This window comes from Eptesicus fuscus, chromosome 5, assembly GCF_027574615.1.
Source record: "Eptesicus fuscus isolate TK198812 chromosome 5, DD_ASM_mEF_20220401, whole genome shotgun sequence".
NCBI classification, from domain to species: Eukaryota; Metazoa; Chordata; class Mammalia; order Chiroptera; family Vespertilionidae; genus Eptesicus; species Eptesicus fuscus.
The window spans coordinates 11,433,919-11,450,866 of NC_072477.1; the positions used below are offsets into that span (position 1 = coordinate 11,433,919).

General features: G+C 37.4%; 1 protein-coding gene across 6 annotated transcripts in view; it reads left to right on the plus strand.

Moving 5' to 3' along the window:
• EML5 (EMAP like 5) overlaps positions 1-16,948 on the plus strand; it is a 107,273-nt gene that overhangs the window by 44,398 nt on the left and 45,927 nt on the right. For all 6 annotated transcript variants that reach the window (XM_008148408.3, XM_054715844.1, XM_054715841.1 and 3 more), the window contains exons 18-21: positions 2,311-2,513; positions 3,142-3,253; positions 4,973-5,100; positions 9,270-9,411. In XM_008148408.3, the coding sequence (XP_008146630.2) occupies positions 2,311-2,513; positions 3,142-3,253; positions 4,973-5,100; positions 9,270-9,411 (585 nt within the window). The remainder of the gene's footprint in view (positions 1-2,310; positions 2,514-3,141; positions 3,254-4,972; positions 5,101-9,269; positions 9,412-16,948) is intronic.

Consider the following 16,948-nt stretch of genomic DNA (forward strand, 5'->3'; position numbering starts at 1 on the left):
GCAAAAGGATTCAACTTATAAAATTAACTAAGTGGTGTCCGAACTCCTTTTTTCTGTTAAAGACATTTTTAAAAAATTCTTTATATGCTATAAAATGACATAGAAATGGACTGTTTTATTACTTTAGTTATTTGTACCTGGAAGTTAGTAACTGTGGAATTCACATTTTAAAATGAAAATGTCTCTTTTCCACATAGATTAGTATACTTACAAATTCCAGCAATTTGACATCAATGTCTCAGTACTCTTAAACCTTTCAGATAAAATATATAAACATATGAAGAAGTGAAACATATATTAGGAAAGAAAAGGCTTCGTGAAGACATTTTCCAAGTTCAAGTAACTTTCAAATTGTAAACCACATAGAACACAAATCAGTTTTCAGGGATTTAATACTTCATCACAAACTCATCTGATCATAGTGTATACAATTTTCAAAGTAAAAGAAGTATTTTCATATTTGTAATTTTAATTCCTATACATTTAAACAAAACTTTTAATTTGGGTGTCTTAGTTACTTGGAATTGCAATTACCAAGCCCATAATGCGTATTATTTCTATCGAAATAAAACTATAACTATTTTTGAAATAAGAGACTTAAAGAAAGTAAATAGCCTTAAAATGAAAAGATGTACAATTGAATAACTTTTTTCCTTAAGTTCAAGAAGACATATAGTAGACCTGAAACTGAATCATAAATGGATAAATGATAAGACTTTGGTGTGCTTTTCAGCCATCCTCACTTTTGGGGTTCTGATCCACAGAGTGTACTAGCCAGATGGGAAATGATCACTTATTAGTCTAAGTGCTGTCTAACCCTCTTAACCTTTTGCACTCGGATGTCGAGTGTGACTCGACACGGTTAGCATCGGTAGCAGGAATAGAGAAAAAAGCAAGCGAGTGCAAAGGGTTAATGTATAGCTTTATGTAAATTAAGTTAAAGATTACTTAAGCCTGAGGCTAAGGGGAGATTCTTACCTCCTATTCTGGATGTAGGCTTTGAGGATTCACGTTAAGAATTATTAATCTCTTCTCTAAGGAAGTTGAACTCTCCTCCATGGCTGGTGAGGCAGGGAGCCACTGAAAGTTTTTCTAGTGCAACAGTGACATGACCTTGTTATACTGTGTGTATCAGAAAACCGAACTAATGACTGTCTAAACCAGAGGTGGTAAACTCTTTCTCTAAATGTCCAGAGAGGAAATATTTTAGACTTCCCAGACCTCAAATCAAGCATATTACATTGGTATTTATAGAACAAGAGAAAGAACTCTTGCCCTGCCTTATCAGTTCCCACCCAGTGGCCGTTAACTGGAGACATTGTCTCTAAGATCAGCCTGCTATGGTGAAGGGGACTGGCAGGTTGGGGTGGGGACCATGTCAGCCTCCCTCTGCCTCAGTGACACATAGATCCTCCTGGAGAGGCCTGCCTTCTCAACGTGGGCAGCTGGCCAGTGTCAAGGCAGCTCCTAGACTGTGATTCCACTGTTAGGTGCCCAGCAGTTGCCATTAGCAAAGTCCTGTAGATGGTGACCAGCTCAAGCCCTGGGCAGCTGCTATCTGGCAGCCAAAAGTCAGAGAGCAGAGAAGGGAACAGGCGTGGCCTCTGCAGCTCTCGGTGCAAAGCTGCTCCAGTGGGAACCCTACAAAATCAAGCAGTGGCAGCTCTGGATGCATGGTCTGTGCTCTAGTGAAGGCCAGCCCTCCCATGTGCACTAGATTCCTTCTCTCACTCAAGGACATCACTCCAAGCTCTTCTTCCCTTTCTCTCCCACATCATCAGTTTTCCCTCTACTGTCCTTCCTTTCAGCATTTAAGGCGGTGTTACTTCTCCCTCTTAAATAAGTAGCTCAACAAAAACCCTCTTTCAGCTCTACCCTCCAGTTATTAATCAATTTCTCTTCTTAGCTATGTACTGAAACACCTCCGAACAGTTGTTTACCCTTTCAGTTGGAGATTTATGTCCGAGGTTGTGGTGTGGGTTTGATCCTCAGTCGAGGCGCATATGGGAGGCAACTGATGGATGTTTCTCTCACATTGATGTTTCTCTCTCTCTTCCTCTCTCTCAAAATCAATAAACATATCCTCGGGTGAGGGCTTAAAAAAAAAGGCTATGGCTGGAAGGCAGCCCTAAGTATGTCTGCCTCAGCCAGGCAAGGTGTTGCTTAAGTCACTCATTGAGAAAACGTATTTTTCTTTTTAACTCTTCTTTTTGTTACATGCCTTTCTATGTGAACAACAACAGAAGAAATTTTACTGTCTTACGTTATGTACTTGAAAGTGGTACTTTCATAATATTTTTTGTGACCCAGGGGGAGGATTGGTTGGAAGAAAAGGCTACATAGGCACACTGGGGAAAAATGAAACAATGATGTGTGCGGTATATGGATGGACGGAGGAGATGGCTTTTACTGGAACATCCACAGGAGATGTGTGTATCTGGAGAGACATCTTTCTTGTAAAAACAGTTAAAGCACATGATGGGCCAGTGTTCAGTATGCATGCATTGGAAAAAGTAAGTCATCTAAAGATACTTTAAGTTCAACAGAATTTGATCCTGCAGTGTAGAGCATTTTAACAAGTAAAGGGACAGTGGCATTCAGCTTAGTTGAGCCACTCAGAAATAATCTGTGAGCTAGTCTTCCTGACCTTGTTTTATTCCTCTTTCAAATGCCTGAACCCAGAGTGAAATAGGTCTGCTGTTTAAAAAAAAAGTCTAACTTAATATGTATTAATCACTTACTATGGGTCAAAAGTTGTTTAAGTGTGTTATAGATTATCACCATGCCCTACAAGGTAGCTCCTGATATTAACCTTTCTTTTTGAAGGATAGGATTATGAAGCCTCCAGGAGAATAGATGTGACCTGCTGAAAGTAGTTAGAGCTACCTTACGGTTCCAGCTTACAAACTGTGTTTTTAAAGGCCGGTCCTAAAAGTTGAATATATAGTGCCACTGTAAATATTTTTGCAGGCTCCATATTGATGTTTAAAAACAACCAGTGGATTCTTACACTAATTTCCAGTCATTACAAGCAGTAACTTTTGCCTATAAATGTGATTTCCTCTAGAATTTTTCAATGCAAAGAGGCTTATTATTTTGAAATATTTGGATTTTTATTAACTGAAACCTTTACTTTTATAGGGATTTGTTACTGGAGGAAAAGATGGTGTCGTCGCTCTTTGGGATGACTGCTTTGAGAGATGTCTCAAGACCTATGCTATAAAAAGAGCTGCTTTGGCCCCAGGATCTAAAGGTGAGTTGAGATTTAATTTACTTTGTGGGGAAAAAGAGTAAGGGCTCGTTAACACCTGTGGTCACTGAGGTAGAGCACATGCCATAAATTTTTCCTTCGTTGTTAGACAGGCATCAGAGCTAAATGGGAGAAGCCACTTAACTGAATGCTGGAATCACTGCTATCCTTTCAAACTGTTTTCTGTAATATACAGGGTAGCACATTAACCAAAAACAAGATTATTCGTGTTAATTTTTAACATCTTTAATTTTCCAAAGAAAACCGCCACATGAACATCACAGTTACCACCAATCAGGAGTTTGTTTTGTCTCCCCTCGGTGTTTTATTCGCCCTGCCTGTCCCGCCTTGCCGGCCCTCCTTCGCTTTACCCTTCCTCTCAGCACATTCAGCCACCGGGTCACACTCTGACCTCCAGGCCTTTCTGCTGGTGTGTGCTAGTGCAGTGGTCCCCCTTAGCCACAGTTTTACAGTTGCAGTTACCTGTGGTGAACATGGGTCTCAAAATACGAAATGGGAAATTCCAGAAATGAACAGTTCATGGGTTTTAGATTGGTGCTGTTCTGAGTAGCGTGAAGACATCCCGTGCTCTTCTGTGCAGTCCTGCCTGGGATGTGGATCTCCCCTCTGCCCAGTGCAGCCATGCTGTATTTGCTCTCCACCCTTGAGTCACTTAACCGCCTCGGCTATTAGACCCACTGTTGTGGTATCAGTTTTTGTGTTCAAGGAACCTTTATTTTACTTAATAATGGCCCCAAAGCACAAAAGTAGTAATGGGGCAAGCGAGGCATGCCAGAAAGAAGCCATAAAGTGCTTCCTTTAAGTAAAAAGGCAAACATTAACTAATAAGGCATTTTATCATCTCACATCATCACAAGAAGGGTGAGTACAGTACAATATGATATTTTGAGAGAGAGACCACATTCACATAACTCTTATTATAGTGTATTGTTATAATTGTTCTATTTTATTATTAGCTATTGTTGCTAATCTCTTACTGTGCTACTATCCGCAGTTTCAGACATCCACTGGGGGTCTTGGAACATATCCCTATGGAGGGGGGAGCTTCTGTACTTTGGCCATGACTTTGCCCTTCCTTCTCCCTTTTCCTTCCTCCAGTTAACATGGCCGAATATTCATTTTTCAAATCTCAAACATTATTTCTTCTAGGATGATACCTTTCTCCCCCATTCTCCTTCCAGAAAAGAGTTGATTCCCTTACTGTATGCTCCTTTTTCAATATGCTTCTCATATAGATAGGGTCTGCTTTTCTCATTATATGCCCTGTGGGGGCAGGAGCTGGCTCTATCATGTTTACCAATATATTTCTGAAGCCTGTCTTAGGACACAGTAGACACAAATGAATTCATCTGAAATTGAGTTGAATTAAAATTACTAACCAGAATATTATACATGCTCTTAGAGGGTCAGAAGGTGGATACAGAGGTAAAGATATAAAGGGGAAAGAAACAGTTATCAGAATGATAGTAGGGGATCTGGGATTATATAGAATCATACATTTGTAGTATATAGGTGGTACTTGCATTTGAGATTAGTAAATTGAATGGGGAAAATGCAGTGCATTTATTAGAATACTTAAAATATAGGAGAAAGCAACCTTGTAATGTGATTTTCATTGTCAGAATACCATCCTTGGCAATATATATATCCTTGTATTATTCTGATTGATACCTAGAGTAACATCTACATTTAACATTTCAGGTCTTCTCTTGGAAGATAACCCATCTATACGTGCCATATCGTTGGGACATGGTCATATTTTAGTTGGCACAAAGAATGGTGAAATACTAGAAGTGGATAAAAGTGGCCCAATAACACTTCTGGTTCAGGTAATTTCAAATGTTAATATGCTTTTTATCCCTTAACCTTTTGCACTCGGATGTCGAGTGTGACTCGACACGGTTAGCATTAGAATAAAGGAATTGAGAAAAAAGCAAGCGAGTGCAAAGAGTTAATATACAGTTGATACAATACCCAAGAGCTAAAGTTGATAGTGGTGAAAATGATGGTAAATTAATTAGAGAAATATTTGTTAATGTTACTATATATCAAAAAATTTACATTTAATTATAGCTAAATGCATAGCTTCGGTAAATAAATGTGCATGATATCATGGGGATAACAGCCAATATTTTAAGTAATTTGTTACTGTAAAACAAGCCAATGGAAAGAAAAAACAGTTTAGTTAATTTAACCCAGTGCATTTATTTCATATTTAATTTTATTTCTAAGGGCTCCATCCCCAGTAGGGGGCGTGCAGGAGGCAGCCGATTATTTTCTGTCATCATTGATGTATCTCTCTCCCTTCTTCTCTCTGAAAATAATAAAAACATTTTTTTAAATCCAGAAATTAAAACAAAATGTATGTGGTATAAATGTAAAATGAAACAGCAGGGAACGCTGTACTAATTTTTCACATGTACATTTTCAATATGTATTACGTTTTTTCTGAAAAGTAGGGAGGGAAATAAATTGACATCGTAAAATACACTAAGTGAAGTAGACTCTACCCCAGCGATTTTCAACCTTTTTCATCTCATGGCACACATAAACTAATTACTAAAATTCTGTGGCACACCAAGAAATATATTTTTTGCCAATCTGACCAAAAAAAAGTATAATTTTGTTTCATTCACACAGGATAACTATTGTTGTGTTGGCTGTTGTCGTTTTTGTTTTATTTATTATTATTTGACAATCCAAGGGAAAAGAGGTCAGTGTCACTGACTAAATAGTCAGGTATTGCATGTTCTAAAAATCCTTGCTGCGCACCGATTGAAAATCGCTTATTTACCCAAATGAAAAATCGCCCTCATGCAACTCTATATAGTAACACAAATTTTGGGTTTGCCTTTTACCCTTAAAAATAATTATGTTCTTTCTTAATACAGACTTTTTTTTCTCTAACCCTCACTTCACTCCTGTTACGATACCAAAGAGGAAACATAGATGAGAATATTGCACATACTTCAATGTTAATATACTATCCTGGTGTACCAAGGAGAATTTATAAACAAATAACATATTTTATATTAAATTAACTGTCAAACTTTCATGTCTTATACTTTAATTTTAGTCACATAATATTCCATTGAAGTAAAGAGATGATGGCATCATGGTGTTCAACATGTTTATGATTTCTTGGAAAATAATAACTACACTTTCACAGATGAATCTATAGATGGAACTACTAAAACACACAACCCACACATAATTTCATAATTATAAAATGACTCTCTAATATTTTTATATTTATTGTAGAGTTTAAGTTTTCAAATATATTCTTATGCATTAGGAACAAGATAAGGATACCAGTTCTCGCCATTATTGTTCAACTCTGTGTTGGGTTTTAGCCAGTTTAGTAAAACAAAACAAAATAAAAAAAGGTATGTTAGAAACAACACTGTCAATATTTGCAGATATTATAACCCTATACATTGACTATTCAAGAGAATAAACTGAAAATTTAGTAGAACTTATTAAGAACTTATGTGCAAAATCAGCACATAAAAATCAATGTAGTAGTTCTATATATTAGCAATAACCAGTTAGAAAATAACACAAAAAGGGTACTCATAAAGAAAACTATACAAATAATCAGGAATAAATACCAGTAAAAATATGCAAGGCCTGTATTAAGAAAAGTATACAATTTCACTAAAGACATAAAAGAACTGAATAAATTATAAATTCAAAATGATCATAATCTAAATCCTAATGAAATTTTTTACAAATTCTGAGACTTTAAAAGATATTTTAAAGTGGCCAAGAAATTTTTGAGAAACTCTTCATGCTAGAAATAAATATAATATAAAACTGTAGTAATTAAAAGTGTAGCAATGTATGTACACGACAGGAGTATTCATATGTCTATACCAAAAAGCATGAACAGCAGTATTAGTAGCAGCAGAATCCTGTGGATCAGTGTGGGAAGTATGCCTGTTAACAGTATCAAGTCCTGTAATCCATGAACATGGGATCTCTCCATTTACTTAGATCTTTAACTTTTTTCAACAGTGTTTTATAATTTTCAGTGTACAAGTCCCATAATTATTTTATTAAAGTGACTTATTTATTAGTTCTAGTAGTTTTTTAGTGGATTTTTTAGGATTTTCTGTACACAAGATTGTGTCATCTGCAAATAGAGATCGTTTTACTTCCCCCTTTTTAATTTGGATGCTTATTTCTTTTTCATGCCTAATTAGTTGACTGGACTCTCTGCACAATGTTGAATAGAAGTCATGAGAGCAGACATCCTTGTCGTGTTCCTAATTGTAGGGAGGAAGCCTCCAATCTTACACCATTAACTCCAGTGTTAACTGTGGATTTTTCGTAGATGCCCCTTGTCAGGTTGAGGAATTATTCTTTTCTTCCAAGTTTGTCTCATGTTTTCCTCCAAAGTATTTGTCAAATGCTTTTTCTCTATCAATTGAAATTATCATGTGGTTTTGGCTTTTTATTTTATTGATAATGATGTATTGCATTAATTGGTTTTCAGATTTTAAACCAACATTGCATTCCTGGTATGAATTCCATTTGGTTGTGGTGTATAATTCTATAATGAAATTAGTTTGCCAGTATTTCATACGGGATATTGGCCTGTAGTTTTCTTGTAGTGTCTGTCTGGTATTGGTATTAGGGTAATATCGGCTTCATACAATGATTGGGGGAGTGTTCTTTCCTCTGGTGGCCTCTTTCCCTGACCACCACCAGCCATTAAAGCTCTATTGTTTTCAACATTTCCCTGGAACATAAATTGCCCCACAGACTAAACCAATTAAATTCAGGCTTATTAAAAGGAACAGTTCCCTAGGTTAGCATGGGATTTTTGTTGTTGTTGTTTATTTTCTTACTTTTTAAGCAGTCTCCTCCCAGCTATCCCTGAGTTTTCCCTGCTTCTCTTGGACAAGCTAGCTGACTTTCGGTTTAGTCTTTATGTCCCTGGAGTCTGCCAGTTACATTTCATCCCCACCTGCTGCCTCCATCGTTTTTGAGACCACCTCTAGGCCAGAACTTTTCCACATTGGCACTAAATGAACTCGGTTCCTTTGAGAAGAGATTAGAAGTTCTTTTATGGCTTTCTTCTCACCCCAGTCAAAACCTCTATCCAAGGCTCTGAAGTTGAGGGCCAGGACAATGGAGTGCTCTTTCCTTTAGATTCTGAGTTCTTGGTGTGGGGGGGGGGGGAGGGGGGGAGGGGGGAGCAGTAGCTTCAGGTCTTACTGGGTTGACACTGAGGTCTCAGTATGCTCAGGGGCACTGCAGCCGGCGTAGGGCAACATTTCAGAATGAGGGTGGGCCGAAGAGGGGCGATCCCACCTCTCAGCAGCACCTACCAAGACTTTAGCATCAGTAGCAGGTACTGGGGGCAGGATGGGAAATGCTGACACCTGCCCCTTCTGGGAAGATGCCCTCTAACTGATACCTGGTGAATAGGAGGGGGACTTGGTTTCATCGGTCTGTTGTGGAGTTTCCACATCAGTGAGTTAGGAAGAGGGAGAAGAGGTGTGGGTCTCAGTTCAAATACTGCGGACACTCACTGTTCATTTAGAGTGTCTGAGTACATGTTTCTTCACTTGTTGCTTTTCCTCGGAACCATTTCCAGAGACTTGAAATGTGTGGTGTAATTTTATTATTGTTTTCACCACATTTACTGGTGAGGAGGTTGTGGAACTCCTTACTCTGTCATGCAGGCTGACCCCCTACGTGGCATTTGTTGACATTCGAGGGCAGCCAATTTCTACTTCCTTCATCCAGAGAATGTTTTAGGATTTTAAGCTACTTTTCATAGTAGCTTGGTTGTATTGTAATTGTGGAGATAGAGTTGTTACAAAGGTGTTTTATAGTGTATTCTGAAGATAAAGAGAAAAGTTTTAGTAGACTTTTACTCATTATTCATTATTCTGTCCTTATCACATATTATCAAAGTTGTCTTTAGTTGTTTCCTAAATCCACATAGCTTTAGGTTAAATTTATCTTACCTATGTTTTCTATACAGGGACACATGGAAGGAGAAGTGTGGGGTTTGGCCACACATCCCTATCTGCCCATCTGTGCTACTGTAAGTGATGACAAGACCTTGAGAATATGGGATCTCTCCCCTAGCCACTGTATGCTGGCTGTCCGGAAACTGAAAAAGGGTAAGAGGCTCTCAGACTTGAACATAGAGTAAGTTATCACAATTTTTATAGCCCTCACAAACGTAAGAACGCAATGGCCAGTATGTTATAAAAGACTAAACATCCATTCTCTGTCCACTTGCTCATGATGCTGTATAAACAAAATTAATTATCTTATAAAGTCTTTGCTTTATGGGACCTACTGTGCTCATGCCTATCCCATGCCAGTTTTCAGCTGGTTCATGTTGGAAGAAAGAATATAGGAAGAAACAGAAGCTAGGCTTTCTACCCTTTATGACTGTGGAGTATGTGTAATTCAAAATTAAAAACTAAGAAAGAAGGCCTTAACTTAAAAAGGAGTAGCAGAGGGGGGGAATGGGACATATTTGTAATACTACCAACAATAAAAAAATATATATTAAAAAAAAAGTAGCAGAGTTGATGGCAGAATATTTTAGGGTGAAACAGAACTGAGCACATTTGTAGGAGGCAAATGAGGCTGGCCTATCCGGGTAGAGAGACAGATGGTTCAGTTCCTGAGCAAGGCCGTTTCTATCAGCTGAGGGCCGATGAGGGTATACAGAGCGCTTATAGCATGAGCATAATTGTAGGTGGAATGCTGGTTGAAAAAGTTGGAAACTGTGAGAAATGTGATAGAATCAGTAGATGAAGGGCAGGATCTATCTAGCTGTGCTAAGGGCCTGCTGAAGTTATGTAACATGTAACATGAATTTGTAATTCAGTCATTGAATTTACTTTTACTTCCTTCTACTAACTTAAAAGTGACAGAGTCTATCCTCTTCGTCTAGGGTTACTGTTAAATATTTGACATGTATCCTTAACAAAATCTGAAGCTAATCACAATCTCTAGAACACTTGAACTCCGGCCACTGTACTTGCTTTTTTTTTAAGTTATTGATGTGCAGCCTTTTCATTCTCTGGTGGTTTGTTTGTTTGTTTGTTGGCAAGAATTAGAATTACCAAATATTTCAGTGGTTCTGTATTTGAATTATAAGTGTGAAAAGTTAAAATGGATTCCAAAACCACAGTCACACGTCTGTATACACAGAAAAACCATGCTACCAAATACTATTTTCTTCACAGGGCCCTAGGAAGTCCTGGTTAGTCAAATTTGGAACATACTTGGTTTTAACACCCATCAGATTTTCTTTTTCTTTTTTTTAAATGAAGTATAATTGACATATAGCATTATGTTAGTTTTGGATATACAGTGATTGGATATTTGTATATAATGTAAAATGATCACAATAAATCTAGTTAACATATACATCACCATACAGAGTTACAAATTTTTTTTTATTGTGCTGAGAATGTTTAAAGTCTGTTCTCTCAGTAATTTTCAAATATGGAATACAGTGTTATTAGCGGTAGTCACCATGCTGTACATTACACCCCATGGCTTATTTTATAACTGGAAGTTTGTACCTTTTGACTTCCTTCACCCAGTTTGCCCACCCCCAATTTCTCTGTATCTATGAGCTTTGGGTTTGTTGTTTGTTTGTTGTAGATTTCACATATAAGGGAGATCATATGGTATTTGGATTTCTCTGTCTCACTTACTTTAGTATTAGTAGCACAATGCCTTCAAGGTTCATCCATGTTGTTGTAAATGGAAAGATTTCACTCTTTTTTATGGCTATTTAAATAATAGCTCATTGTGTGTGCGCGTGCGTGCGTGTGTGTGTGTGTGTGTGTGAGTGTGAGAGAGAGAGAGAGAGAGAGAGAGAGAGAGAGAGAGAGAGAGAGAGAGAGAGAGAAATACATTTTCTTTATCCATTCACCCATCAGTGGACCCTTTGGTGGTTTTCATATCTTGACTATTATAAATAATGCTGCAGTGAATAGAGGAGGACATATATATTTTTGAGTTAGTGTTTTTGCTCTTTTCAGATAAATACTCAGGAGTGGAATTGCTGAATTATATGATAGTTTTACTTTTTTTTTTTTTTTTAGGATTTCTGGCTTTTTTAATCCACTTCAATTAGATATTATTGTTTTATGCAGTTTACTTAGGTTATCTATGCTTATACATTTCTTTGTTCACCTTTTCTTCTTATATCTCAGACTTTTTTCTTGTATTATTTTCTTTCTTCCTAAAATACAGACTTAGAGTTCTTTAATAAAGATTTGTTGGAAATTCCTTCAGCTTACTTTGTCCAAATCAGTGGCATAGTAAGAACAGACTGGTGGGAGTGGTCTATTCTGGCAGCTGAGGTATTTTATCATTGACATCACAATTCTTAAAAAGCAAACACTTTTTATTCAGTTTTATTATTGTTGTTTTAAATTCACAGTAGGCAGTGCATTGCCACTCAGGGTGGACTATTGCCACCACCCTGCCCTTAGTATGCTACAGTCTGAACATGTTTTGATTTTTTACTTTCATTCTTAAATGTTAATTTAACCGCTTCTGGAGTTCTTAGTTGAGAGTTATTATTCCTCTGGTTTCTACTATCTCTTTTACTTTGTTCTATAGTTCTGTAATTTAATAAAATCATGCATGTATGTATTTTATTTTAATATATTCTGTTTAGGATTTGCATGCTTCCTAACTCGGTGATTTTATGTCTTGTATAAGTCCTGAAGAATTGTCTGCCAGAAGTACTGGTTCCTTTTAGGACTGGATCTTTATATTAGACTAGAGGCCCAGTGCATGAAATTTGTGCACTGGTAGTGTCCCTAGTGGCTATCAGCTGCCAGCCAGGTACTCCCTCCCTTACCCCGGCCAGCCCCTCCCCCTGGTCAAACTTCCGGATGAACTCCCGATTGAGGGGACAATTTGCATACTATGCTTTTATTATATAGGATTGCAGAGGAGAGTCATGATTCTGTTTTTTTGTTTTTACATATTCTTCTATAACCACGTTTTAAAAGTGTTTGTCATCATTGATTCAAGAGGAAATCAGGTGTATTTTTATAACTGCAAAGGGATATGTATGGTTTTATACTGGTTGAGTTAATTCTAACAAAATTACTGAAGTTATACTGGTTTAAATATTATAAAACACAGTTATTGCTTTCAAACATTCAGTAAACAAATGTAGTTTTCTTTTATAAATGAATATATAGGATTTATGGTCCTGAGGCTTAACATTTTATTTAAAAAGTCATTGTAGTTAATGTAGACTATCTTATGAGAATTTTGCCAAACAAATAATTCAATTTTATAGTAACTAGTTATAGAATAAGCAGAAGTATGAATATGCAGCATGAATAATGTCCATATTCTTGATGTCTGTAAATACTTTCTAAATATTTGCCAACCTTTTACATGTGTATGAATAATGGTGTATTTGAAAGTTCCTGTTAGAAATTTTTATCCCCTGGCTTCAGCTGTTAATTATAATCAAACCTGCATTTTTAATAGACTTTTTATTTTTTACTTCTACACAATTATGTCTTGGCTAATTTTATATTTTCTTTCTGGCTCTCTGTGTAGTGTTCTGGAAATTTTCTTAAGATCTTTACTAGTATTCTAGCTCTGAAAACTTTTTTATAGCACCTTCTGTTTGACCTACCCATTCTGCATTTAATTCTGATCATTCTCATTTTTAGGACTTCTGTGTATTTTCATATTTGAGATTTTTTACATTATTTCTTACTTATGTTTTATATTTCTTCTTTATGCCTTTAATCTTATCTAATCAGATAAAAAATCTAAAATGTAGTTATTTGTCCAGCCAGTCTCCTTCAGTGCTCGAATGTGAACCCATGATCCTGGAGGTCAGGACGCATGCCCAGGTTTTGGGCTCGATCCCCACTAGGTGGCATGCAGGAGGCAGCCTATCGATGATTCTCTCTCCCTCTCCTTCCCTCTCTTTGAAATCAATAAAATCATGTATTTAAAAATCTAAATTATTTGACAGCCTTGCAGATCTGACCACGCTGTGTTTTTCTTTCTGTTACTTTGAGGTTATTTTCCTGCTGACCCCATCCTGGCAGTCCATTTTCTTGTGTGCTTGAAAAATTGGATTTTAAGTTCATGCTTGTTTGGCTTTCTTTACCTGTGGGAATCCTCTGAGGTCTGAATTGAAGGTGTGTTCTTCTGGAGATTTTGCATTTTCTTCTACCACGTGCCTGGGCTGCTACCATCCAGAACTAATAATAATTAATTTCTTTGATTGGAATTGTTTAGATCAGTGGTCGGCAAACTCATTAGTCAACAGAGCCAAATATCAACAGTACAACGATTGAAATTTCTTTTGAAAGCCAAATTTTTTAAACTTAAACTTCTTCTAACTCTACTTCTTCAAAATAGACTCGCCCAGGCCGTGGTATTTTGTGGAAGAGCCACACTCAAGGGGCCAAAGAGCCGCATGTGGCTCGCGAGCCGTTGTTTGCCGAGCACTGGCTTAGATCATGTGAATATTATAGCTTCAAATCTCTAGTCTACACAAGCCACCCCTGTTTGTGAATTCTCAAGTATGATTTTTCAACTCCTCTAGCACCCAGGCCAGGGTAGACACATCTATGTCTTTCTTTGCTGCCAGGCACATTTTTTTAAGTCTATTCTTCCCTTGAGATGGGATTGTATTTCTGGAGCAAAATGAAAATACAGGTATCTGGAGGATATTTTTTGACACAAAATAATTTATGTTATTAAGTATTTGTATTTTATTTCTTAGGGCATTTACAAATCAAAAGAAAAGTTATGAAAGTAAAAATTGGTGAAACTAAATAGTGTATTTAAATACAAAATTTGTAAACATAAATAATCAAGTTAACCCAGTTCTAAATTTCCTCTTTCATCTTCGTATAACATGATCTCTTGTGTGATAGCTTTGAGGAGGACATTTTTTAATAACTTTTTTTTAATAGGGACTACAGGTATATAGTCCATTTGTTGATAGCAAGCTATGTTTGTTTCAAAGAAAGCATTTCCAATCCTCGTTGTCTTTAGATATGTGATTTATGGAAGGAAACTAATTCATTATTACTATGTCTGATATGGGTTGAATTGTGTTCCCCAAAAGATATGTGGGAGTCCCAACCCCCAGTGCCTGTGAATGTGACCTTATTTGGAAATAGAGTCTTTGCAGATGTAGTCAGAGTAAGAGGAGGTGATACTGGATTAGCATGGACTCTCAATCCAGTGACTGTGTCCTTGTAAGAGGGCTACATGAAGACATAGGGACACAGACACACAAGAAGAATGCGATGCAGTGACAGGCAGAAACTGAAGTGTGAGGCATCTACTAGTGTAAGCCAGAGGGCACCAATGATTGTCGGCAAACTCCAGAAGCTAGGAAGAGGCAAGAAAGGATCTTTCCTAGAGCTTTCAGAGGGGCCGTGGCCCTGCCAGCACCTTGGCTGGGGTACCCCGTTCTAGCCTCCAGAACTGTGAGAGAATAGACTTGTGTTGTTTTAAGCCGCTCAGTTTGTGGTAGTTTTGTATGGCATCCCTAGGAAACCAGTGTTCCACTTAAAAAGTCATTGGACTAGAGTAAGAATTATTCTCAGCCGAAACTTTGCTTAGTTGACTTTTCTCTATAAAACTTGAGAGAAGTAAGAAACTACCAGGTGGCGAATTTTTTTCAATAGATGGAGTTACACATATGTTGATGTATATGAGATTTGATATGCTGTTTTATTGTATAGACAGCAAGCTTCAAAACTTCATATGTCAAATTTTCTGAAGGTGTTAACATCATAGATATTTTCATGCTTAAAAATGTCAAATTTCGTGCCAAAAAAAGAGCATGGAGTTTTAATTCATTGCTTTATTTTGAAGAAAAATGCTGCAGCAAGTTTTAATTCATTGCTTTATTTTGAAGAAAAGTGTTGCTGAAAGTTATCGTATACTTCGGGAATCTTATGGTGAACATGCTTCATCTCAAGATACTTGTGAACTCTGGTTTCAACACTTTAAAAGTGATGATTTTGATTTGAAAGACAAAGAGCGTCCAGGTCAACCAAAAAAAGTTTGAAGACCAATAATTACAAGCATTATTGGATGAACATGGGTGTCAAATTCAAAAACAACTTGCAGAAAGATGAAATGTTGCTCAGCAAACAATTTCCAATCATTTACAAGCAACAGGAAAGATTTTAAAGGGAGGAAAATGGGTGCCACATCAACTGAACGAAAGACAAATGGAAAAACGAAAAGTCATCAGTAAAATATTGCTTCAACGGCACAAAAGAAAGTCGTTTTTGCATCGAATTGTGACTGGTGATGAAAAGTGGATTTATTTTGAGAATCCCAAACGCACAAAATCATGGGTTGATCCAGGTCAACCATCAACATCGACTGCAAGGCCAAATCGCTTCGGAAAGAAGACAATGCTCTGTGTTTGGTGGGATCAGGAAGATGTGGTGTATTATGAGCTTTTAAAACCAGGTGAAACTATTAATACTGATCGCTACCGACAACAAATAATCAATTTGAACCACACTTTGATCATAAAATGACCAAGAGTGGGCCTCATAAAACGACCAGAATGGGCCAGAAGACACGGCAAAGTAATTTTGCTTCACAATAACGCACCATCACACACTTCAAAACCAGTTAAAGACATGTTAAAACCTTAATCAATAAAGAAATTTAAACAAATAAATAAATGAATAAATAAATAAAAAAGACACGTTAAAAGATCTTGCCTGGGAAGTATTAATCCACCTGCCATATTCACCAGACCCTGCTCCCTCAGATTACCACTTGTTCCAATCGATGGCACACGCACTTTCTGAGCAGCACTTTAAAATACGCAAAGTGGAAAACTGGGTCTCTGAATGGTTTGCCTCAAAACAAGAAAAGTTCTATTGGGACAGTATCCGCAAATTACCTGAAAAGTGGGGGAAATGTGTAGCTAGCGATGGACATTACTTGAATAAAGCACTTTTGATGTTTCTCTTGAAATTATAGTGTTATCTTTGATCACAAAATCCGCATTATTAACTGGTACACCTGGTAAAGAACCATACTTTATATAACCCATGTTGAATAAAAAAAACTTAATGCAGTATATAACTCCAGATGTCTCAAGATGCTAATGATTCAGATAGCAGAATATTTTTAAATTTGGAAATAATGGCATTACATTTTTACTACTGGTATTTTGGAACTTAAAATTAACATCACATTTGGAAACCAGTATTATATGAATACAATCCTATGTAATAAAAGGCTAATATGCAAATCGACCAAACCGGGGAAGGACAGGTCGCTCTGATGCACATTGACCACCAGGGGGCAGACACTCAATGCAGGAGCTGCCCCCTGGTGGTCAGTGCACTCCCACAGAGGGAGGGCCTCTCAGCCAGAAGCTGGACTCATGGCTGGTGAGCGCAGCAGCGGTGGTGGGAGCCTCTCCCACCTCCGCAGCAGCGCTAAGAATGTCTGACTGACAGCTTAGGCCCACTCCCCTTGGCTGTCAGTTGGACATCCCTTGAGGGCTCCCGGACTGCGAGAGGGCACAGGCCAGGCTGAGGGACACCCCAAGTGCATGAATTTTGTGCACAGGGCCTCTAGTGAATATATAGCTCCTCAAAAATTCCAGTTTTACTCAGGAGGCCCTGAGGCAAGACTAATCTCTTC